This window comes from Sorex fumeus, unplaced genomic scaffold (assembly GCF_029834395.1).
Source record: "Sorex fumeus unplaced genomic scaffold, SorFum_2.1 ptg000003l, whole genome shotgun sequence".
Classification (NCBI taxonomy): domain Eukaryota; kingdom Metazoa; phylum Chordata; class Mammalia; order Eulipotyphla; family Soricidae; genus Sorex; species Sorex fumeus.
Window position 1 is genome coordinate 47,542,262 of NW_026606060.1, and position 25,686 is coordinate 47,567,947.

The window sequence follows — 25,686 nt, forward strand, 5'->3', positions numbered from 1 at the left end:
AAATGACCCTTAGGCCAAGCCAGAAGGGGCTGCTGAGCAAGGCCAAGTATGTCCCCTCTCCTCCCAGATGATCCTCTTTTCAGATGAGAACTAGAGCGCAGTCCTAAGGCACAAGCCAAGCCTGAGAAGAGAGTTAGTTTTCACGAGGCTCTGGGTTCCATCCCTGGCACCAGATATGCAGCAGATTTGATGGGGGGACTGGGCAGTAGGTTGGTTCACTAGCAGTAGTGTTTTTTTTTTTTTTAATTTTTTTTTTTTTTTTTTTTTTGCTTTTTGGGTCACACCCTGCGATGCTCAGGGGTTACTCCTGGCTCATGCACTCAGGAATTGCTCCTGGCGGTGCTCGGGGGACCATATGGGATGCTGGGAATCGAACCTGTGTTGGCCATGTTGGCTGCGTGCAAGGCAAACGCCCTACCCGCTGTGCTATTGCTCCAGCCCCAGCAGTAGTGTTTTTAATCCAGAATGGTTGTATTTTACAGTCTGACAGACAGTGGCAGGCAATAAAGTTGGAAGGAGACTTCAACCATTCTTTTATTTTTAAAAAAAAGTCTATTATTATTATTGTTTTTTGTGTGTGGTCACACAGCAGTGCGGGAGGTTGGGGGAGAGATGTCAGGTCTACTCCAGCCTCCTTGCTAGAGAGAGGTGTAAATTCTGCAGAGCCCAGGGATGGAACTTGTTTGTCATGCAGAGTATGTACTCTAGTCCCAAGAATACTATTTGTTTTTTTTTTAATTTTTATTAGTGGAAACCATGAGGTACAGTTGTAAACTTACAAATTTTTGTGCTTGGGTTTCAGTTACACAATGATTCAGTACCCATCCCTCCACCAGTGTCCATTCTCCATTATTTACATTTTTTAAAAAATTTTTGTTACTCAAACACCATGAGGTACAGTTGTAGATTTACAAATTGTTGTGCTTGGGTTTCAATTGTACAGGGATCAAACACACATCCAACCACAAGTGCCCATTTTCCACCACCAGGGGTTCCAGTATCCCTCCCATCCCCCACTCCCTCATCCCCACCCTGCCTCTGTGGCAGGGTATTCCCTTTTGTTCTCTCTCTCCTTTTGGGTGTTGTGATTTGCAAAAGAGGCATTGAGTGGCAATCATCCACACACATACCACCACCACCACCACCACCACCACCACCACCAGATGGTTAGCAAGATGGGTTAGAAAAGCAAGCTAGTTTATGACAAAGAAGTAAACACGCAACAGGCCGTAAAAGCGCCTAACAATTTCATACTAGATCCTGACACCTCACACGACATTAACAGGTGAAGTTCGATGCCCTGGGACTCTGATTGGGAGCACTGAGCTGGTGCCCTGCGCTCTGGCTTCCGGAGTCCCCGGTTGCTAAGGGAGACAGGAAGCGCGTCCTAACGCCCCGCCCCTGAAAACCATAGAGTGCGGGGAAAGCCGGAAGGGGAACGAGGGCCTCTGCGGACAGGGGGTGGCCAAAATGACAACGTTAGTGCTGGATAACGGAGCCTACAACGCCAAAATCGGCTACAGCCATGAAAATGTCTCGTAAGTGCGCGGCGTCCGGGGACAGAGCCTTGCTTCTCTCCCGCAGTTTCACACGCTGAGCCTCATCCTGGGATGAACTGCGGGCGATGCTGTGTGCGTGTGCGCGTGTGTGCGTGTGTCTGGGACCGGGCACCAGGGACTAGCTCTAGGGACTAGGCTATATACAACGTAGGAACCCTCTGGATTCGTGGGTACCATTTTGTGTGTTTATTCATTTTCTTGGGCACGCGATTCTAGCTTTCCTCAGATCCCCCCCAAAAGTCAACTCTCCCCTACCCCACCCTTAAGGGGACTACAAAGCAATCTTAGGGACTTCCCCGCCCCAAGGTTTTGGGGTCACACGTGGCGGCCCTTGGGGGCTGCTTCAGGCTTGGTACTGAGGAGGGGTGGGGGGAAATCTCCTGAGTTTTTTCAGATCGTGCAGTGCTGGGCATGTGAGTGCGTCTCCAAGTGAGCCAGCCCATTGAGCCGTCTGTCTCTCTCACCTACCCACCTTGGTCACCCAAGGACAAGCCTGGAGAAATGAGTCTCCCCCAAGTCTCTGGAAATCCATTACTTGATCTACATGGAGCAGTGAACTGGTCCACCACCCAAATTCTGTGGGAGCCATGGGGCTCAGAGTGGAGTGGGATATTGCTCTTTGCAGGAAAAAATAGTTCAACTGCTGCCTTGCTTTTCCAGGACCCTCACCGTCCCTCACAGAAAATTGATTTTCAGGAGATCAATAGTGAAGTAAAATTGTTTCAAAGAAATATAAGGGGGAAAATAGAGAGTGAGAGAAGAGCATAAGAGGAGAGAGAGAGAGAGACAGAGAGAGAGAGAGAGTGTCAGCAAGACAGGGTTGGATAGTACAGGGGGTAGGGCACTTGTCTTGCATGCAGCTGGCCCTGATTTCATTGGTGGCATCACATACAGTCTCTTGAGCATTGTGCCAAGAGTGATCCCTGAGCACAGAGCACAGAGCACAGAGCCAGGAGTAAGCCCTTAGCACTACCAGTTGTGCACCCCCCCCGGACCAAAATTATACGAACAAAAAGACAGCAAGACTGGTTGTGAGAGTGAGATAGCCAAAGTGAGAGAGGCACATGCCATGAGCCAGAGCCAGAAAATTTCTTTTTTTCCCAAAGAGCTGATCATTTGTATCTTAAAAGGATGTACTTTGCTTGCCGCTGGCTTAGTGCTAGGCAATTTCTTCTTGGTTTTATTCTTCCCGAAAAGCTCATTACTAGCCCTCCTGTATCTTTCAGCCTACAGAACTGTAAATTGTTGCAACCTTCTAGAAAACATTTTGGCATTTTGTATCCCTATTCTTACTCTTTGCAATGTGTATCATTTTTCTTATTCTTTGCCTCATCAGTTTCATTGTCATTACCTAAGCAATGCATTAGGTATGCTCCATCATTGTGTGACTGAAACTCAAACATGAGAGCTTTGTAACTGTATCTCATGGTGATCCAATTAAAAAAAAAGAAGTACAGGATGCTCTGTAATATTCATAGACTATGTGTGGTAAAAAAAGGGGGGGGAAGTATTTAGTCAAAATTGGCAAATTGAGTACAATAATAATACAGCCATCACAGTACAGCGTAGAAACAAATATGGTGCCCTCCTTGGCTCAGGGGGCCAGTGCCCATGTGGATAGTAAGCCCAGGGGCCCATGGCCAGGAACAGCCAGGAGAGATCCCAGTAGCGCTGGGGGGTTGGGCCCCAGACCAAAAACCTCTGAGGATTTCTCTGTTTAGTTTTGTGTGGGGACCACACTCAGTGATGCTCAGGAGCTACTTCTGGCATGCTGGGTAGAAGTCACTCTTGGCAATGCCTGGGGAATCATGCATGCAAAAGAAGTGCTCTAGCCCTTTGTGCTATTTCCCCAGCCCTTGGAAGAAGTTCTTGAAGGTTATTTAAGAAAAGAGGAACCAGAGAGATAGGACAGTGGGTAGGGTGCTTGCCTTGCCTGTGATTGTCCCAGGTTCGATACCCAGCACCACGTATGGTCTCCCAAGTGCCAGGCATAAGCTCTGAGCAAAGCTGGGTATGACACTCCCCCAAATATGTCCCCCCCCCCCCCCCCGACGAATAAATAGGAAAGAAAGGGGAAAAAAAGCCCATTATTGGGCCTGGTACATATTAGAAACTTTACTTAATTTTTTTATTTGTTCAGTTGTATTTTTTACCACGCCCAGGGGTACTCAGTGATCATTCCTGATCATTCCTGGGGTCTGGAGACCAGGGGCTGCCAGGGATCGAACCCAGGTCAGGTCAATGCAAACTAACTGTATCATCTATAACTATCTCCGTGCCCCCTAGAAACTTTATTATTTTTATTAAATTTATTATTTTACTTTCAATTTTATTAAAATATTTATTTTATTATTTTATTTAACAAAATAAATAAAATTTATTTTATTAAATTTATTATTTTTATTATATTTTATAAAATTATCTGATGAAAGAATAAGAGACTGATTTCAAATATTTTTTGGCATTGAGGCTGGTAGTTTAGTAAATATTTTTTTTTTTTACGAGCTTAGAATTTAGGATATAATTGTATTATTTCTTTCTTGTTTTTTTAATAGGGTTATTCCTAACTGTCAGTTCAGATCAAAAACAGCTCGTCTTAAAACATTTACTGCTAACCAGATAGATGAAATAAAAGACCCTTCTGGCCTGTTTTACATCCTTCCTTTTCAGAAGGTAATGCAATTATTTATCATTTCTAGCATTATAGACATAAATGTAAAGATATTTATTGCATGTATGTTTTTGCATGTTTGAAATAGTTTTAGATCATACTGATAAAAATACTTCAATTTTCACTAAGATCTTGCTAAAACCAAAATTGAAATTAAGTTGTCCAGTTAAAAAAGAAATGATTTAATTTTAAGTACTAAATTTTACTTGTTCATGTTAAAGTTAAATGAAATGAACACATTAAAGAGGATAAGGATAGAGAGGAATTGCTGAATATTGGGGCGTCTTTGAACCCTGAGATGATTTTGTTATTGTTAAATTGTTATTTTAAAAAACTTTAAGGAGGAAATTTACCCATTTAATTGATTTGAAATTCAAACAGCTTAAGACTGGGGAAAGTAATCAGAGAGACAGAGATGGCAATCAGTGACTTATCACATATGAGTCTGACTTTTAAAAATTACTTAAATATTCCTGCTAATTAAATTTATTTTTTAAAATTTTAGGGCTACTTGGTGAATTGGGATGTTCAAAGACAAGTTTGGGATTACCTTTTTGGAAAAGAAATGTATCAGGTAACAAATTAGTGTATGTATTCGAATTTCTATTTTCATGTCTTACTCAAATGCAGAATTAGAGCTTAAATTTTAAGGTTCATGGGGCTGGAGCAATAGCACAGCGGGTAGGGCATTTGCCTTGCACGCGGCCAACCGGGTTCGATTCCCAGCATCCCGTATGGTCCCCTGAGCACCACCAGGGGTAATTCCTGAGTGCAGAGGAGGAGTAACCCCTGTGCATTGCCAGGAGTGACCCAAAAAGCAAAAAAAAAAAAAATTTTTTTTTTTTTTTTTTTGCTTTTTGGGTCACACCCGGCGAAGCTCAGGGGTTACTCCTGGCTCATGCACTCAGGAATTGCTCCTGGAGGTGCTCGGGGGACCATATGGGATGCTGGGAATCAAACCTGTGTCAGCCATGTTGGCTGCGTGCAAGGCAAATGCCTTACTCACTGTGCTATTGCACCAGCCTCCCAAAAAAAAAAATTTTTAAGGTTCATAAACTTAAAATTTTTTTGTTTGCTTTTTTTGTGGTGGTGCTTATAAACTATTTCTAGTAGGAATTATGTCATAATATACTGAGTTCTTAAATAATTGAATAAATGCAAGCTACTGTAGCATTTTGAAATGGCATTTGATATTTAGAAGAGAGAGCCTGTATGAAACTGAAGATTATTTACTTCAATTATCTAGAATCATTAGATGAATTGAATATTTTATTTCCACTCTCACCATAAATTTTTAAAATATATTTATCTGACTGAGTAATCATTCTGTGTTGCAATTAAAAAAAGAAACAATGGGTGGGAAATAATTATATAAACATTACTCATCTTAATTCACCTACCTTTTTTTCTTTCCTTTTTTTTGTGAGGGTGGGGAACCCCATGGTACTTAGGGCTTACTCTTCTCGGCTCAAGGGTAATTCCTGACAGGGCTTGGGGAACCGTATGAGGTGCCAGGTCACCCATGTGGAAGGCAGCCTCCCTACCCCACTATACTAAAACTCTGGCCTCCCACCGCACTTTTTTAAAAAGCAAAATAACAATATTGTATCATTCATTACTTTCATATAATTGTTTGCAAACATTGTAACACTACCTTTTTATTAATACTATCATTAAGAGAGTTAAAATTAAATAATACTTCAAGTGCATGAATTCTGTAACTATTCTGGGTTCAGTTCCTGTGTCACTGTCATATGAACCTTAGTAACTTATTCAATTTTGTGCCTCATTTTGCTCAGTTATTATTGTTCTGGTTTTGGCATCTTATCCAGTTGTGCTTAGAGCTCACTTCTGGCTCTATAAGTCTGTTCCTATAGTAATTGAAGTAGTTCCACGGCTGCAGCAGAATTATTACTTCTTGGATAGGGCGCTTGCCTCACAGGCAGCCAGCTTAGCTTTGACCCCTAGTACCCATTATGGTCCCCTAAGCACTGCCAGCAGTGATCCCTGAATGCAGAGCCAGGAGTAGACTCTAAACATAATCAGGCATGGTCAGAAACAAAACAAAAAGTAATTCTAGTGTAGACTTAAAAAAGCTTTGGAAATTCTTTTTCTTTCTCATAGGTTGATTTTATTGACACTAACGTTATCATCACAGAACCATATTTTAACTTCACTTCAATTCAAGAATCAATGAATGAAATCCTGTTTGAAGAATACCAGTTTCAAGCAGTATTAAGAGTGAACGGTGAGTTTAAAAGTTTTGTTTCAAATAGAATTATGTGTATGTGGATAAGAAGTACTTAAAATTTCAGAAAATTAGATGGCATTCTTTTAAAGCTGAAGAAAATAAAACAATTATTATTTTTACGATCATCAACATTACTATTATTATTATTTTTTTGCTTTTTGGGTCACACCCAGCTTTGCTCAGGGGCTGCTCCTGGCTCTGCACTCAGGAATTACTCCTGGGGGTGCTTGAGAGACCATATGGAATGCCGGGGATTGAACCCAGGTCAGCCGCCTGCAAGGCAAATGCCCTACCTGCTGTGCTATCACTCTGGCCTTACATTATTATTTTAGTTCTGATTTTGGGGTGATTCCAGTAGTTCTTTGGGTCATTCCTGGTGGTGTTTGGGGGACCATGTGGGACTGGGGATCAAATTTGAACCCATGTTTTGATTTGATTTTGAACCCATCATGTCTGCATGCAAGGCAAACGCTTTTCCTGCCATACAATTGCTCCAGCCCCTCTCCTTTGCCTCTAACTGGTGGGATTTAAAAACTACATGATCCTTTAAGGTAATCTAGTCAAACTTCTTTTAATTGGTAGACTCTTTACTCGATAGTTTAGTTTTACCAATATGATAATTCTTTCTAATGAAGTTACTATACTAGTATATTTCATCTCTGAAAAGTTATCAATTCTGAGTTAGTTATTATTTCTGTCACTGAGGTATTTATTATTCATATTGCAGGGCGAGAGTGGGGGCGGTGGAGGGGGGCTTGTGGTTTGGCCACACCTGGCATTGCTCAGGGCTTATTCCTGGCTCTGCACTCAGGCTTCGGGGACTAATAGAGTGCTGGGAATTGAACCCAGGCCAATTGCATTCAAGGCAAATGTGCTACCTGTTCTTTATTTATATTTCAAAAATGAACTTAAGGGAGGACTCCGATGCAGCGGTACTCAGGCTACTCTTGACTCTGAGCCTGGGGTCACTCTTGCTGCTTGGGTAAATAAGCGGTCCCGGGGCTCGAACCTGTGCTCCAGGCAAGCGAAGCATCACCTACTACTACTTTGAGCATTGCCCTGTTCCCCCCCCCCCCCCCCGCCCAACTACTACTGTGATTTTGTATTTAAATAATGCTTATAGCTTCTGTTAGCCACGTGAGAGAAAACACTTGTAAAAATCTAACAGCAGCTTTAAGGAAACCCAATTAATATCAGAGGCCTTTGTGCAGTAGTAGTGTTACTTAGATATTGAGCAGGATGGCAGGGCCTGGAGATGTTGTCTGGAGCTTTTCAGGGAGGGTCCTTCTGGCGTCCTGTGGGTAGAGTATAGATGCTGCCCGGCAGTGAGCACACCCCAAGTGCGGTACTTCTGAGGCCCGGAAACCCTACTCGCCACTGACACTGCTGACATTAGGGTCCCGACTCTGGGACTTTCCTTTTGGGCTTTTTTGGGGAGCTTCATTGTGCCTCAGGGGTCACTCCTGGTGATGCATTAGGGGACTACAGGGGGTGCTGGGGATCAAACCGCATCAGCCATGTGCAAAGGTGTTACCGCTGTATTATTGCTCCAGCCTGAAGACTCTGGGACTTTCGAACTGCTTGATGTGGGCACAGTGTTTACCTTTTCTGTGCTTCAGGCTCTTGGAAAATGAGATTTCTGCGAGCATTAAATTAGAACTTAGAATGGCATTCAACTTGATTAAAAGTTCAAGCTATGATGTGAACATTTACTTTTATAAATTGTAAATTTATAAATTGTAAAATTATAAAGTTATAAATTGTTCGCAAAATTTAAAAATCATATTTACCACACACACACAATCTGATATTTTGAAGTGTAAGTGCTGTGAAGAGCTTCTAAGTCTTGAATATTCTTTTATTGTTGTTTAAATTTTTTTTCATTTTTAAAATAAAACATTTTTTGCAGTTCAGGTAAGATGGTTGCAATAGTGGTAACTGTTAGAGTTTTGATATACAGACTTCCTTCTCTTTTTCCGCTCTTGCTGCTTGGGTAAATAAGCGGTCCCGGGGATCGAACCTGTGCCCCAAGCAAGCGAAGCATCATCTTATACAATTTATACAAAAATAAATTTTTAAAATTTATTTTGTATGGTGGGGGCTAGATTTGGGACAGTCCCTGGCAGGGCACAGGGGCTGTTCCTGGCTCTGTGCTTAGAAATCACCCTGGGCAGTGCTGGGGGCCAGTTTATAATGCAGGGATTCAATCTGGGGTCAGCAGTCAGAAAGATATTACAGTGGGTAGGGAGCTTGCCTTAATGCAGCAGACAAGTTAATCCTCAGCATCCCAGACCTTCCCTGGAGCCTGCAGGATTGACCCTTGAGTGCAGAGCCAGGAGCAAGCCCTGAGCACTGCTGGGTGTGGTCCCAAAATAAAATGAAAAACAAAAAAATCATCTTGCTGGCTTTTGCTGGCCCTTAAGTATTCTTTTTTAAAATTGAATCCCTGTGATATACAGTTGCAAAGTTGTTTATGGTTCTGTTTCAGTCATACAATGTTCCAACAGCCGCCCAGTGTTCTTTCCCACCACTCACATGCCCCAGTTTCCTTCCCTGCCCCCAGGGCTTTCCTCTATGGCAAACACATTTCTTCTCCCGCTCCCAACCCCTTTTTCCCTTTTAGGTACTATGGTTTGCAATACTGTTACTGAAAGGTTATCATTTGTATCACTTTACCTCCTTTCAGCACTCAATCCTCCTTCCTTCCCTCCTTTGCTTTTTGGGTCACAACCAGCGATGCACAGAGATTACTCCTGGCTCTGCACTCAGGAATTACTCCTGGCAGTGCTCAGTGGACCTTATGGGATGCTGGGAATTGAACCCGGGTCAACCGCATGCAAGGCAAATGCCCTACCCGCTGTGCTATTGCTCCAGCCCCCTCCCTGCCTCTCTCCCTTCTTTCTTTCTTTCTTTCTTTCTTTCTTTCTTTCTTTCTTTCTTTCTTTCTTTCTTTCTCTTTCTTTCTTTCTTTCTTTCTTTCTCTCTCTCTCTCTTTCTCTCTTTCTCTCTCTCCTTTCTTTCTTCACTGTGAGATACACAGCTACAAAATTGTTGGAGATTGCTTTTCAGTCATATAATGTTCCAATACAATCCCTTTACCAGTGTACATTTCCTACCACCAATATTCCCAGTTTCCCTCCCTAAGCAGGCACTTTATTTCTCTCTCTCTCACTCTCTCTCTTTGTTTAGGAATCATGGTTAATACAAGTTCTGAACCGTTATCATATGTGTTCCTTTACTTCCTTTCAGCACTCAGTTCTTGTCCAGAGCGATCATTTCCAATTATCGTTGTCATAGTGTTCCCTTCTCTCTCCTTGCTGCACTCCCCCATAATTTATGGCGAGCTTACTGCCATGGACAAGTTCTCCTGGCCCTCCTTTATACTGTCTTTGGCTATTTATCTCATACTGTATTTTTTTTTTATATTCTACAAGTGAGTAAGATCATTGTATGTCTGTCCCTCTCCTTCTGATTCATTTCACTCAGCATGATATTTTTCATGTCTCCTGTAGAAGCAAATTTCATGACTTCATTTTTCCTAACTTAGTTTGAATATTATTTTAAAGTCTTTTTCTCTGTGTGCTATCTAAATTTATTTATTGCTTTATTTTACTGACTATTTTATTACTTTGATTGCTATTTATTTTACTTTTTTATTTACTATCTTTATTGCGTTAATTTTACAATTTAATTAAAAAAATTTATTTTTACCAGCTGGCGCTCTCAGTGCACATAGATACTTCCGAGACAATCCTTCCGAATTATGCTGTATCATTGTAGATAGTGGATATTCCTTTACGCATATCGTTCCTTATTGTAGAAGTAAGAAGAAAAAGGAAGCCATTATACGGTGAGTTGCCTTTCATTGTTATGCTGTTTCTTTACATAAAACTGAGTGTAATGTGTGACGACTAAACGACTAAACCAAATTTAAATTTTCTTTTTTTAGGATAAATGTGGGGGGGAAACTCCTAACGAATCATCTAAAGGAGATCATATCTTACAGGTAATGTTTGACTTTGATTCTTTGGGAGCGTGCAGGTTTGCAGTGAACTTTTTTTTTTTTTAATTGGGATTTGGGCCACATACGGTGGTGTTTAGGGGCTACTTTGTGTTCTGCAATTCTTTGTTTTTGTTTTTTTTTTCTTATTTATATGTTTATTTATTTTGTGCTCTGCAGTTCTGGGGCAGATTGTGTAGTATGAGGGATTGAATCCAGGCCTTTTGCATGCAAAGCATGTGCTCAGCCTGTATCTCTCTCTCTCTGGCCCCAGTAAGCCAGTAAGTTAAAATAAATTACTCTTTTAATATTATTAATTGTTGGGGCTTTTGGGGTCATGGATTACTCCTGGCTCTGCACTCAGGAATTACTCCTGGCCATGCTCAGGGGACCAGATAGGATGCTGGGGATGGAACCGCTGTTGGCTGTGTGCAAGGCAAATAGCCTACCCATTGTACTACCGCTCTTGCTTCCAAAATTATTCTTTACCGCAGTTTTCAAGCTAGTTCAGACACTTAGGCGCTTGTCTTGCACACAGCTGGCCCAAGTTGGATACTTAGCACCCCAGATGGTCCCCCGAGCCCATCAGGAGTCATTTCTGAGCACAAACCCAGAAATAATCCTTTGCACAGCTGGCTGTGGTTCTAAACATAAAATGAATAATAATTCTTTACAAGGTCCAAGAAGATGAAGAGCTGGAACACAGAGTTTGCTTACAGGACACCTGGTTTCCATCTGACCCCCTTTGGTTCCCTTCACAGCCTGGGGAGCAAGCCCTCAGAGCCAGGAATAACCCCTAAGCACCACTGGCGGTAGCCTCCAAACTAAGCTAAACCAAATCAAATTTAAAAACATCATTCCTTGCTTTTGGTTGTAACTTCAGTTGGCAATTCTGCATCACTGCTCAAAAGATGACAGCAGAAATGCCAGTGACATTCAATTTGAAAAGCTTTCTAGCTTGTAAAATGTTTGTGTTCACCAAAAAGACATTTCCACATTCTAGAGAGGTTAGTACATTTATATTTTAAAGTTATAGGGGCCAGAGAGATAGTACACTTTAGTAGATAAAGCACTTTCCTTGCACGCTGCTGACCCAGGGCCAATCACCGGCATCCCATATGGTCCCCTGAGCCTGCCAGGAAGAGTGGGCCTGAGCACCTCTGGCTGGGATCCAAAACCTAAACATAAATAAATAAATAAGGTAAATAGAAAATGTATAGTCTGAGAGGTCGTATAGGGTTAAGGTTCTTGCCTGATATGCGACTGACTTGGAGTTGATTCCCAGCATCACTGGTCCCCTGTGTGTTACCAGGATTGGGCCCTGAGCACAAAGCTGGAACTGATCCCTAATCTTTGTTAGAGCTAAACCAGATACAGAAGTAATAAAATTTTCTACATAAAGATTTTTAGAAAATGAACGTCTTGAAATAAAACACATTGATAGCTAAGTTTATAGACCACAGGTGTACATCTCAGTGGATTTTCAGAAAATGACGAGGCTTAAGTAGGACTTAGTTTAAAAGAAAGTTAATCCTCTTAATTTAACCAGCTCCCCTAATTCCCCCTTCCCTCCCTCAGTGTGGAAATGATTGAATTAAAACAGGATAGGATTAACAGTTTTTGTGTTTACATGAGATTCCAAAACTTTATGTACATCAAAAACTGTTTTAAAGAAATGGGTGAGCATAAACCTGAGAAATAAACCTGAAACCTATGATATTAGAATTACCTTTAACTATATAAAGAGCTCTTACCATTATTTCTTTTTTTTTGTTTGTTTGTTTTTGGGCCACACCCGGTGATGCACAGGGGTTACTCCTGGCTCTGCGCTCAGGAATTACTCCTGGCGATGCTCAGGGGACTATATGGGATGCTGGGAATCGAACCCGGGTTGGCCACATGCAAGGCAAACGCCCTACCCGCTGTGCTATTGCTCCAGCCCCTCTTACCGTTCTTTCTTGTTTTGTTTTGTTTTGTTTTGGGGCCACACCCAACATTGCTCAGGAGCACTGCTCTTTGCCTGCTGTGCTACTTCTTCAGTCCCTGATTAGAGAATAATTTGAAATACTTTTTCTGATAAATACTTTGGCAGTATATCAAGAGAGTAACATATTCTCTGAGAATATGAATAAATAATATAATAGAGGTACAGATCAAGTTACTTATGAGTAATTTTATTGATTATGAATCATAGAGCCTTGTGCTCCAGCCTGTTATCTCCCTGACCCCAAGACCTTATATTTTTTTGATATCATAATGTTGATTTTAGTTATTATTATTTAAAAAAATTTTTTTTTAAATTTTATTGAATCACCATGAGATAGTCCACAAGCTTTCATGTTTGGGTTACAACCACACAATGATCAAACACCCATCCCTCCACCAGTCCACATTACCTACCACCAATGTCCCCACACTTTCCTGCCCCTTCCCCGCCCTTCCCCTGCCTCCATGGCAGACAGTGTTCTCCATATTCCCTCTGTACTTTTGGGCATTATGGTTTGCAATACAGACACTGAAAGGTCATCATGTTTGGTCCATTATCTTCCTTCAGCACACATCTCCCATAAGACCTTATTTTTAGGGTATGCACTAGTATAAGAAAATGTATGTAGGGGGCCAGGGAGATTGTACATGTGATGCTGGGGATTGAACTCAAGTTGGCTGCATGCAAGTCCAGGATCCTATCTGTTGTCAATCCTACTGTTACTCTGACCCTGTGTGTTCGTGTGTGTGTGTGTGTGTGTGTGTGTGTGTGTGTGTGTGTGTGTTTGTGTATGTTTAGTGTATACCTATAAGTATATAGGGCCCAAGAGATAGTACAGTGGGTAAGGCGATTGCATTGCATGCACTGAACTCTGCTTTGATCCCTGGTACCACATATGGTCTCCCGACACCCACCAGGAGTGATTGCTGAGCATGGAGCCAGGAGTAAACCCTGAGCCCAGCTGGGTGTAACCCAGAATCTACTCTCCTCCCCGCAAAATATATGTGTGTTATATATAGATATGTACATATTTAGATATGTGTGTATACACATCCATATGTATGTAGTGTGTATACACACACACATTTCAAATTTTTTTCTTTTCAGGCAGCTACATGTTATGGATGAAACACATGTGATTAACCAAGTAAAAGAAGATGTCTGCTATGTGTCTCAGGATTTTTATAGAGACATGGATATTGCAAAGTATGTATAATAGACTCAAGAATTGACAGATTTATTCTTGGTTAATACTATACTAGTTAAAATATTTCATAATTCTCTTTATCTGTTTTCTAGATTGAAAGGAGAAGAAAATACAGTAATGATAGACTATGTTTTACCTGATTTCAGTACGATTAAAAAGGGCTTTTGTAAGGTAATTGCATTTATTTATTTTTCCGCCCTTTCCTCTTGGAAGGTACTTTTAAGACCTTTCAGTGAGTTTTCAAGAGACCACCTCAGATATATCTTAAGACAGTGCACATCGGGGCTGGAGCGATAGCATAGTGGGTAGGGCGTTTGCCTTGCATGCGGCCGACTTGGGTTTGATTCCCAGCATCCCACCAGGAGTAGTTCCTGAATGCAGAACCAGGAGTAACCCTTGAGCATTGCCGGGTGTGACCCAAAAAGAAAAAAAAAAAAGATAGTGCACATTTAGTTAGGTTTACAGTGCACATCTAGTTAGGTTTGGTGGAATCTTTTGTAGTTGTTGCTGAATGACTGTTGGCCATTCTTCCAAGACATAAGTGTGTAAGCAGTGAACTCACTAAATGTATTTAGAAAAAGTACTATCAGTTGATGGCACATGGAATGAATCTGGAGACATGAATATAATTTCCTGTGTTATGGTTGGCTTCTTTTTCTTTACACTTTCAAGGAAAGTTCAAGAAGCTGCCCTTGTAATATAGGCAGTAGGATTTTTCTCATTACACACATTTCATCATCTGACCTACTTCTAGCTCTCTGCTCAGGAGTCATTCTCAGTAAGGTTTAGGTGAGGATTGAACCTGAGTTGGCAGTATACAGGCAAGTGTCTTAGCCCCTTGGACTGTTTCTCGGGCCCCACATTTGATCATTCAAATGTGTAGTAGCTGATTAAAACTCCTCAGTGATACAAATCACCTTAGGGAGGACTTTACCACTCTGTAGAGTCAGTGGGGGCAATCTGTACTTCTCTAGGGATAGGCCCTGAGCAAGTCTTGGTGTTTTCTAGCCTCCACAAATCTGACTGGATTGTTGAAATCGCATGAGATACTTACGTATTTTTTGGTGAGGGGAGAGGTGTGGGAACAGAGATCAACCTTTTGGACTCACACATATAAGGTAAATAATCTACCAGTGAGCCTTGGGTTGCTTTACAGTTGTTTTTTTCCTGGACTATCTCTCAGGCCTACAGTCTTTATCCATATTCTCAGTTTCTATCCCTGAAAATGATTAGTCTATAAAATTGAAAGCTCTAATTTTAAGAAAATCTCATCTCATTGGACTCCCAACTATATTTTAAAATCTTCCTCTTTTTTTATTTTAAATTTTTTGTTTTTGGAAGGGCCATTCCTGGTGGTGCTCAAGGCTTTTTTTCTTGCTGTTCGCTCAGGAATCACTTCTAGTAGGCTCAGGGGACCATATGGGATGCTGGAGATTGAACCCCAGGCCAGTGGCATGCAAGGCAAGTGGCTTACCCACTGTACCTGGATTCCAGGGATCAAAGTCAGGTTGGCCGCATGCAAGGCAAATGCCCTATCCATCTTGGATGGTTTTGCCAGATAGTTCACCAGAATGTTACTGTGAGTGCATTGAGTATACTGTGAATGCTTACTTCAAAGATGACAGTTAATCCTGTCCTTGTCAATGTTAATACTTATACCTTATTCATAATATGTGCTAAATTATATGTGTACTGTAATGTGTAAACTCACACAATGGGAGCGCGGCATATACACAGCGGTGGTGGCTCTATCTCTCCCGCTGCCCGCGTTCGGAGAAAAAAAACAGGAAAAAGTAGTGCATACAATGAAAAGAATTTAATTTTATTTGTGATTCTTTGAACTTACAGTGTAGTTGAAACTTGAACTTTGATGGTTTATTCAAGAATATTTCCAGGGTTCAAGAGTTAGTACAGCAGGTAGAGTGCTTTCCTTGCATGCGAACAACCCTGGTGTGATCCCTGAGCATCACCAGAAGTAGTTCCTGAGCACAGAAGAGCCAGGAGTAACCGAGCATCAAAGGGTATGCCTCGCCCCCACCAAAAAAAAAATGGAATACTTCCAAATACTTTGGAAAAGTTTCAACTTTGATTTTCAAGTATTGATGAAATAGCAGTTTATAACAGTTAGTAATTGCAGCTGATTAAAATTTCAGTTTTATCTTTTTTCAGAAAGAGGACACCTACTAATGAATAATGTACTTGGCTGACCTAAATTGAGAAAATTATCCTCATAATTAATGATTACCACTTTCCCTGATTATTTCTATTATGGTATCATGACAAAATTTGCGAGCCCTGTGCATTAATAATGCTGTACATTGACGAAAATAGCAGTTCCCAACAGCCCTTCAAATGACTTTATTTATGTCTATACAAAAATCTTTTTAGAATTGTATTCTTAGAAAAAAAACTGCTTGTAGTTCCAGATCCCACATTAACAGTGAACAACCTCCGAGCTAGCTAGCATTCATCTAGTTTTGGCTCTTTTCCCTCATTCAATATTTGATACTGGCTTAGTGATATGATCTTATATAAAATCACGCCTGTGAACTAGACTGATATTCTTCCACCTTCCAATACCTGTCAACTGGCACCTGTTCTGCATAAGGATTCACTGACCCACGGTTATAAAGACAACTGCACTGGACCAGTGGCTTTCTCCCTTTCTACACCTGTGGACAAATGGTTGAAGACCACTGAACTCGCTAACCTTTTTACATTCTGTGAACTGAAACTTTTTTGTTTGAGTTTGGTCAAATAAAACATCATACCCAGTGATGCTAAGAAGTTATTTAGCAATACTTGGGGGACCATATGAGATGCCAGGGATTGAATCTAGGTCAGCCCCCTGCAAGGCAAGCACCCTAACCTGCTGCACTATCTCTCCAGCCTCTGGGAACTGAAATTATTGTTATTTTAAAAATTGAATTACTATGAGATACACAGTTACAAAGTTGTTAATGATTGGGTTTCAGTCAATATCTTCCCCTTCCCTGGTACATTTCCCACCTCCTAGCTCCAGTTTCTCACCGCCTGCCTCTGTGGCAGATACTTTTCTTTTTCTCTCTGTCTCTGTCTCTGTCTCTCTCTCTCTCTCTCTCTCTGTGAACTAAAATTCTTAAGTGTGCAACTATCTCAGCCATTTTGAATTCTGACAAAATTAATCTTTTGTCAAATATTTAATCAGCCTGGCAAGCTATTGAGAGTATCCCGTCCGCACGGCAGAGCCTGGCAAGCTCTCCATGGTGTATTCGATATGCCAAAAGCAGTAACAAGTTTCACAATGGAGACGTTACTGGAGCCCGCTCGAACAAATCGATGAACAACGGAAGGACAGTGTTACAGTGCAAAAAAATTTTTATTTTGTTTTGGGACCACACCAGGCTGTACTCAGGGCTTACTCCTGGCTCTGTGCTCAGGGATTCCTCCTGGTGGTCTCAGGGGACCATATGGAATGTGGGGGATCTAACCCAGTTGGCTGCATACAAGAAAAACCTTACTCATCCTTACTCATCAGGGGACCATATGGGATGTTGGAGATTGAACCCCAGGCCAGTGGCATGCAAGGCAAGTGGCTTACCCACTGTACCTGGATTCCAGGGATCAAAGCTTCTGGAAAATATTTTCCATTCTGCTATGAAAGAAAAATATGTCTCAAAAGGAATAATACTCTTTTTGTTATTTATGTAGTTTAATAGTTAAAATGATTCATAGTTTTCCTGTTCTTCTAGAATATTATGAATATTGCATTTTTACAGGAGTTTTATTTGTTTATTGGGGGGGGGGGCTTTGGGGCCAGTGCTCAGGGGCAATTCCTGGCTCTGTGCCCAGGAATGACCTCTGCTAGAGATATCAGATGCAGTGCCAGAGGTTGAACAAGCAAGGCAAGTACTTTAACCCCTGTGCTATCTATCCAACCCCGAGAGTTTTATTACGTTTTATTCTATTATGTGGTTTCGGGGTCATACCTGGTTATGCTCAGGGATTATTTCTGGTATGACTCAGGGAATGATACGTGAGTGTTTCTCACGGTGGTTCAGGGAATCATATGTGGTACCAGGGATTGAAACATGGTCATTCTCATGCAAGGCAAGCACTTTACCCACTGTACTGCGTCTCTGGCCCTAAGAGTTGTTTTGTTTTCTCCCTAAATACTGTTCTGAGCATTGCATTTTCAGAGGTTAGAAATTGGAATCATTCCTTTTCGGTGGAAGGAATATATTTTATGTGCTTTGAGTTGATAGATGAAAGGATTTGAGTCCCATTGCATCATTAGTAAAAGGAAAATATTCCTACCATCTAGGGTTCATGTGAGGGTTCGGTGGCACAGTATCTTCTAGGTCAAAGATTGCTAAGAGAGGGTGAGCAGTATAGACCATGTAGGATAAAACAGGATGCTGGTAGAGAATATCGAGATAGGATGAGAGCAGGGACTAAAAGTAGGGCATTTTGTTTGGAAGTTCAAAAAAAAAAAAAACCAAACCTCGAAGGAAGCTGAAATCTCAACTGAATAGGTAAATTATATGAAGTAGATAGTTATGACTTACATAATTTAATTTAAACCAGTTTTATACTTACGTGAAGATGCACTATTATGGAAGAAAACCTGTATGTAAGTTAAAAGAAATGACTGTAATTGAATCTAGAAAAGCTGACTACTCCTTTATTGTTATTTTTCATTTGTTTTTGGGCAAAGCTCAGCTATGCTCAGGGGCTGTTCCCAGCTCAGTGTTTGGGACCCCTGTGTTGCAGGGATCAGTCTGGGTCTCTCGAATGGAAGCATGTGCTTTGTCCTTTTGAGGTGTCATCTCTCTGGCCCCAAGAGGTGATGATTCTTAGTGCAACTGAATGAATCCATTATTTTTATGATACAGAATATGGTAGAAAGGGATTATTCATTTATTTTCCAAGTTTTCCAGTCAGCTTATAGGGTAGGTGAATTAGTAGAAGACATATAAAAGAAATTCAAGGATGAAGTTCATGAATTTAGTTAAATCATTGATTTTTTTTTTGGTTGGGGGGTGGGTGTAGTTTGGACTATGGCTAGCTATGCTCAGTAACTACTGCTGGTTGCTTGGGGGTGGTGCCTGGCACCTTGAGGTTCCTGGAATCGAACCCAGGCCTTCTTTACTGAACCTTTTGAGCCATCTCCTAGCTTTGGAAGTTGATTTTTCTTTTCTTTTTTTCTTTTTGGGTCACACCTGGCAATCCACAGGGGTTATTCCTGGCTCATATGCACTCAGGGATTACTCCTGGCGGTATTACTCAGGGGACCATATGGGATGCTGGGAATCGAACCCGGATTGGCCGCATGCAAGGCAAACGCCCTACCTGCTGTGCTATCGCTCCAGCCCTGGAAATTGATTTTTGATAGGGTTTAGACAATGAAGAAGTGTGGGAATGGAGTAGTACAGGAGACAAAGCACTGCCTTGCACGTGGCCTACCCCATTTCAATTCCCTAGCACTGCCTATGGTCTCCCAAGTACTAATAGGAGTGATTTTGAACTCAGAGCCAGGAGTACCACTGGGTATGGTCCAAGTAACTACCACCCTGCCAGCCCCCCCTCACCCCCCAACTCCCCTATAGTGAAGAAATATAAAGTTAACAACTTTTGCACTAAAGAAAAGGGTAAATCTTAGCTAACTTGAGCCATAGTCTCTAACCAGATATTTTTAATGTTAGCATCATAGAAATATAAGCTCTAACACATGTATTTTGCATGGAGTGTGATCTTGGGTCTCTTGAAACTGAAGTCATCTGTTACCTAGAGATGTTGAAGTTATTTCCTGGTCTTCTATTTTCCTTTCCTTTGAAACAGAAAGATGTTGTGGGGGAGGGAGTTGGGTTTTGGGGCTATACCCAGCAGTGCGCTATTTCTGGCTCTATTTTCAGGAATCACTTCTGACAGTGCTCAGGGGACCAACGTAATGTCCAGGATTGAATTCATGCAAGATAAGCACCTTTATCCATTGCACTCTCTCCAGCCTCAGAAAGAGGTTTTGAGGGGCTGGAGTGATAGTACAGCAGGTAGGGTGTTTGCCTTGCATGCGGCCGACCTGGGTTTGATCCTCAGCATCCCATATGGTCCCCCGAGCACCACCAGGAGTAATTCCTGAGTGCAGAGCCAGGAGTAATCCCTGAGCATAGTTGGGTGTGACCCCCCCCCCCCCCAAAAAAAAGGAAAAAAAAAGACAAATGTTTGAGTATGTGAAATAAGGCTCTATTATCTTTGGGGAATAACTGTTTGACCCAATAATTATTTGTGTGACTTAGACCACATCTTTTTTGATTTTGAGAATCCTGAAACATGAAAAAAACATGGTTAATATATTAGTATTACCTACTACTAGTTACTATTAATCATTTGAATTAGATAATAGAGCCTAAACTTTTTATCTTATTTTTCTTTAAGCCAAGAGAAGAGATGGTGTTAAGTGGAAAATATAAATCTGGAGAACAGATTCTTCGCCTGGCCAATGAGAGATTTGCTGTTCCAGAAATACTCTTCAATCCTTCTGATATTGGAATTCAAGAGATGGGAATCCCAGAAGCTATTGTCTATTCAATTCAGAACTTACCTGAAGGTACATTGAAAGAAAAAATATACTGAAGTGTAATGATTTGTTTGTTTGTTTTGGTGCCACACCTGGTGATGCTCACGGGTAACTGTGGCTCTGCACTCAGGGATCACTCCTGGTACACTCAGGGGACCACATGGGGTGTTAGGGATGGAACCTGAGTTGGCCATGTGCAGGGCAGAACCCTGCCCACTGGACTATCACTCTAGCCCCAATGTATAATAATACCTTTAAAAGAACATAATCTCTGTGAACATTAGAGAAGTCATCTATTTTTTGCAACTAATTTCAGTGAATGGCAAATGTTTTATTTGCATAGATCCACAAACATACTTTGACTCTTCATTAGTTCTAGATTATAATGCTTTTTGTTTTTGTTTTTGTACCATACCTAGCAGAACTCAGGGATTACTTCTGGTTCTGTGCTCCTGACAGGGCTTATTTGGGATTCTGGGGATTGAACCTGGGTTGGCTGCGTGCCCCTTTATTATAAATTTGATATAAGTCATTTTGGGTAGTTTAAGCTTGAGAAAATTCATCTTTCCAGGAGTATTAAGTTGCCATGTGTCCATTTTAGAAACATTTTGACCTAACCCAAATTTGCAGATTTGAAATTTATATTTAATAACGGAAATCTCTTTAGCTGTTGATCAGATTTATTTTTAATTATATTTTGATAAATGTAACATATTTTAATGAGACTGGAGTATGGGGCTTCACAATGATGTCTGGGTTCTCCTTAAGCATGAGTTAACAGAGTAATGTCCTAGAATCTTACAGTATTCTTTTATCTAGAATGTGTCCCATTAGTTCCTAAGAAAGGATGTAGGCAGTAGAGAAAATCTATTATATACTAGTTCTTTCTCTCCCATTTCAAAGGAAAAAAGGGTGAGAAAGAAAATCATGATGCCTTCACTTACTGAAAGACAATCTTTCACAACTATTTAATATTAATTTGACATTTTACAAAGCTGTAGTCATGTGTATAACATTTTTGTATTCCATTGCTTTAATGTTGTATCATAAGATGGTGTCAATCACAAAATACTGCCTTTTTTGTGAACAGAGGTGTAGCTTGGATCACAGTTACTTATAATTAGTTTTCTCGTAGATTTCCCAGTGGTCCCTAGTACTTGTTAATCATATGGTACTTGTTGTATGCCAATCATGTAACTTTAATGAATGTAGAACATAAGATCCTTTTGTAAGTATGGATTTGAGTATTTTCCAGCATCTAATATAAAGTACTACACAGTAACTCTGTATCAGTAAGATCCCATAAACTTCAAAGTTGAACTCACCTGAAGGACATCTTTTTCATTCTTACAGTAACTTGTAAACTTAACCTACACTAACTGGCCAATTGTTTGACTTGTTCATCTAACCTTTTCTTGGACGAACTATGAGATTGTATTTTACTGCTTAATGTGTATACTATAACCTCATTTCAAGGTAAAGTAAGTAAAGTAAAGGCCCTCCCGTTGATCATCGATTTGCTCGAGCGGGCCCAGTAACGTCTCCATTGGAGACTTTGTTGTTACTGTGTTTGGCATATCGAATACATCATGGGGAGCTTGCCAGGCTCTGCCGTGTGGACGAGATACTCTCGGTAGCTTGCCGGGCTCTCCGAGAGGGGCGGAGGAATCGAACTCGGGTCGGCCATGTTGGCTGCGTGCAAGGCAAATGCCCTACTGCTGTGCTATCACTCTCACCTCATTTCAAAATACTATAAATTACAATTTGGTTATAAAGAATATGTTTTTCACCCAATACATATGTAATCCTTAATTCCTTTCACTTATGCCTTCATCTCTGTCTTTTCAGAAATATAAGCAAACAGATTTTTAATACCTGTTTTCTCCCCTTTCTCAATGTTTTTCCCTTTCAAAGAAATGCAGCCACACTTTTTTAAGAACATCGTTTTGACAGGAGGAAATTCCCTTTTCCCAGGATTTAGAGACCGAGTTTACTCGGAAGTTCGATGTCTTACTCCAACAGATTATGATGTCTCTGTGGTGCTGCCCGAAAAGTAAGTGTTGGCTTAAGTAGAAACAAAGAACAGAAGTCACTGTTTCTTCTTTAGGAGGTTGGGGGTACCTCCCAAGCAGTGCTCCAGGAACCTGTGTCCACTCCACCTCTTCTCAAATGACCTGGCCAGTTGGTCCATGCTGAGCTGGGAAGATAAGGACATAGCCGTTGTGTGTCTGCACTCTGGTTTGCTTCCCTTAGCACATGCCCCTTGGGTACTGTGGGTGTGTAGCCCTGGAGGCCCTATGCACCATCATATGTGGCCATGGAGGTCCCAAAGCACTGCTAGGATGGCACTGGTGGTCTGTAGCTAGAGCAGCATCACATCTTCCATTAAGTCAGCTGGCCTGGTTGGTTGGGTTGTGTCAAGGGTATCTAAGCACTGCTGGTGAGGCTCCCTCACCTTGTGCCCGGAAAAGATTATAATAACACTATATATTTGTGTGTGGCGGTTTGGGGGCAGGGCTCAAGGGCTACTCTCTACTCTGACTTGGGCATCACTCCTGAGCTGCTCAGAGGACCATGTGGTAGTACCAGGGATTAAACCTGAGCCTCTTGTATGTAAAGCGTGGACTCAGCCAGCTGAGCTGTCCCTCTGCACCCCACTTATTGTATTTTATTATGGTGGTACTCATCAGCCTTTCCTGACTCTGTGCCCGGGATGACCCAGAGTGATGCTCAGAGGACCATATATGGTGTTGGGGATGGAACCAGGGTTGGTGGTACCCTGGTATGATCCTGTATTATTGCCATGTATTGGGCTGGAGAGATAGCACAGCGGGTAGGGCGTTTGCCCTGCATGCAGCCAATCTGAGTTCAATTCCTCCACCCCTCTCGGAGAGCCCGGCAAGCTAACCGAGAGTATCTCACCCTCACAGCAAAGCCTGGCAAGCTACCCATGATGTATTCGATATGCTAAAAATAGTAAGAACAAGTTCTCACAATATGTTGTGAAATGTTACTGGTGCCCACTTGAGCAAATCGATGAACAACGGGAGGGAGGACAGTGCTATAGTGCTATTGCCATATATTATCTCTCTAGCACTCAATACTGTATTTTAAATTCAGGGCATGTGAGAGCATGTGTACCCAGCCCGGGAGCACTCCCAGCCCTGCTGGGTCCATGGGCATCACTAGAAGGGACCCACAGCACTTTAGTCATACTGGAAATAGTTTGGTTGTTAAGTTTGTTACAGCTTGACATTAATAGTATTTACTAATCAATGTTTCAAGCATTTTGTTTTTGAATCTGGGTTCATTTCATTTTGTCTCTATTTCTAGCCCTATAACTTATGCCTGGGAAGGTGGAAAGCTGATCTCTGAGAATGATGATTTCGAAGATATGGTGGTCACAAGAGAAGATTACGAAGAAAATGGACATAGCATCTGCGAAGAGAAATTTGACATTTAAGAAACATTTCCAAATGAAAGTGTTGACTACTTGTGACCACAAGGATTTCATTTCTGGGTCCTTTTAAAGACACATTAAGAATTTGTGTTATCTCTCACTAAAGAAAAAGTCTGGAATTTATGTAATCACTTTGATCCCTGGCTAATCATGAAAGGTTTCTTTTCAAGTAGGGTTTTATAGTAAACTCTCATATTTTCATTTAGGAGCCAGAATTCCATAACAATGATTATCCTGTTTCTGTGAGTATATTCTTTCTTTGGAAAAGGAAAGAGTATATGCATTTTAATTCTGTGTAGCAAAAAGTATAAACTTAACTCTTTTGTTGGCCACTTTTCCTTTGAAGGTAATTTTGTGTGACTGAATAGAAATTGGTCAAATTGGTGTTTTCACAATGATAGGACTTCCATCTCTTAGAGAACTGTTTTTAAAACTGTCATATTTATACACACTTAAGCTGGAAAAACTACTCTTAGGTGTATTTAACGTATTTTGTATATTTTTAAATTTAAGGCAAGTGTGAAAAGGTGGATACTCAAGCCAATTTAAGTGTTTTTTTGGGGGGGTTGGAAAGAGATCTTAAGGAAATGGAGCATATGTTTTGCATGCAGGGAGTCCCTGCTTTGATTTCTGAGCACCGAGCTGGGCATCAGCCCTGAGTACCACTGAGTGTAGCCCAAAACCTGGAAATAAATGAATGAAGTATTTCTGGTTATTATTGTGTTGAGAATTGTATTATGTCACTCAACAATGTTATACCTGCATATGGCTGATCTTAGTTCAATCCCCAGCACCTGGGCACTGCTGGGGCTGCCTCAAAACCCCTCAAAAATAAACAAAAGTCTTCTATAATATTCATAATACTCTAAGAAAAACAGGAAAACTATATATTACTTTAATCCTATAAACCTACTGTTAAATAACAAAAAGAATATTATTCCTTTAGAGACATTAATTCACAGTGGAATGGACACCCAACAATCATCCGCTCTCAAACACTATACCATATTTTAGGATGAAATTTGAAGAAACTCATGATACTATTTAATGTTTTGTTTCAAAAACACGTATCATTAGTAATATTTTATAAAGTAATATTTTATAAAAATTTATATTTTTAATAAATGTTTATCAATTACAAATGTTTTATATATTATTAACATTTATTAAAGGGTTGAAAACTAACTTAAAGAAACAGCATTCTGTGACATGAGCAAATGGATCAGATAGACTTGATTGCAAGTTTGACTTGTTTCAGCTGTGCTAAGTAAAACACATTTTATCAAGAGAGGATAACCCAAGAATATATGAAAAAGCTGCACCAAACCCTCAGGGATAAAAACGTGGTTGGCCTAGGAACTTAGGATGCAGACACAGAGGACAAGTCCGATAGGCATCTACTGGCTTTTCTCAGCTCCTGTGTTCTCTCTTTCAGAGGGCTGGAGTGTGCCAGAGCTGAGGCTTGATCCCCGGTACCACACAGTCCCTCAGCAACACCGGGAACAGCCCCCAAGCACTGATCATGGAGCAGTCACTGAGCATTATTGGGTTTGAACCCTAAACAAAAAGCAAATGGCAACACACACACACAAAAAAAATGTTCTGTTTTGTTTTTAAGGAAACAACAAGTTGTGACATTCCTTTCTGGCTAAAAACAAGAACTCTGGAGAGATAGTACAGGGATTAAGGTACTTACCTTGCGTGCAGCCAACCTTGGTTCCATCCTCACTACCACATATGAATTTCCCCCGACCCAAGCACTGAACACACAGCCAGGTAGCTCCAGAGTATCATCAGATGTGGCCCCAAATCCATGTCTCAGAAACACACACACACACACACACACACACACACACTAACTCAAATCTCATCAGAAAGATGGGCCCAAAGAGATAGTACAGCGGGGAAGGCACTTGCCTTGCATGTGGTTGACCTGGGCCCAGCAACTGTATAATCCCTGAGTGCAGAACCTGAGCACTGGCAGGTGTGACCCAA

General features: G+C 41.1%; 1 protein-coding gene across 1 annotated transcript; it reads left to right on the forward strand.

Moving 5' to 3' along the window:
- The first annotated feature begins 1,423 nt into the window (after nt 1–1,423).
- ACTR6 (actin related protein 6) lies at nt 1,424–24,398 on the forward strand. The gene is made up of 11 exons (XM_056116539.1): nt 1,424–1,538; nt 4,115–4,232; nt 4,736–4,804; nt 6,355–6,478; nt 10,196–10,331; nt 10,431–10,487; nt 13,576–13,674; nt 13,768–13,846; nt 20,090–20,261; nt 22,146–22,284; nt 23,565–24,398. The coding sequence occupies exons 1-11, from the start codon at nt 1,471–1,473 to the stop codon at nt 23,692–23,694; spliced, it is 1,191 nt and encodes a 396-aa protein (XP_055972514.1). The 5' UTR covers nt 1,424–1,470; the 3' UTR covers nt 23,695–24,398.
- Nucleotides 24,399–25,686: the final 1,288 nt, after the last annotated feature.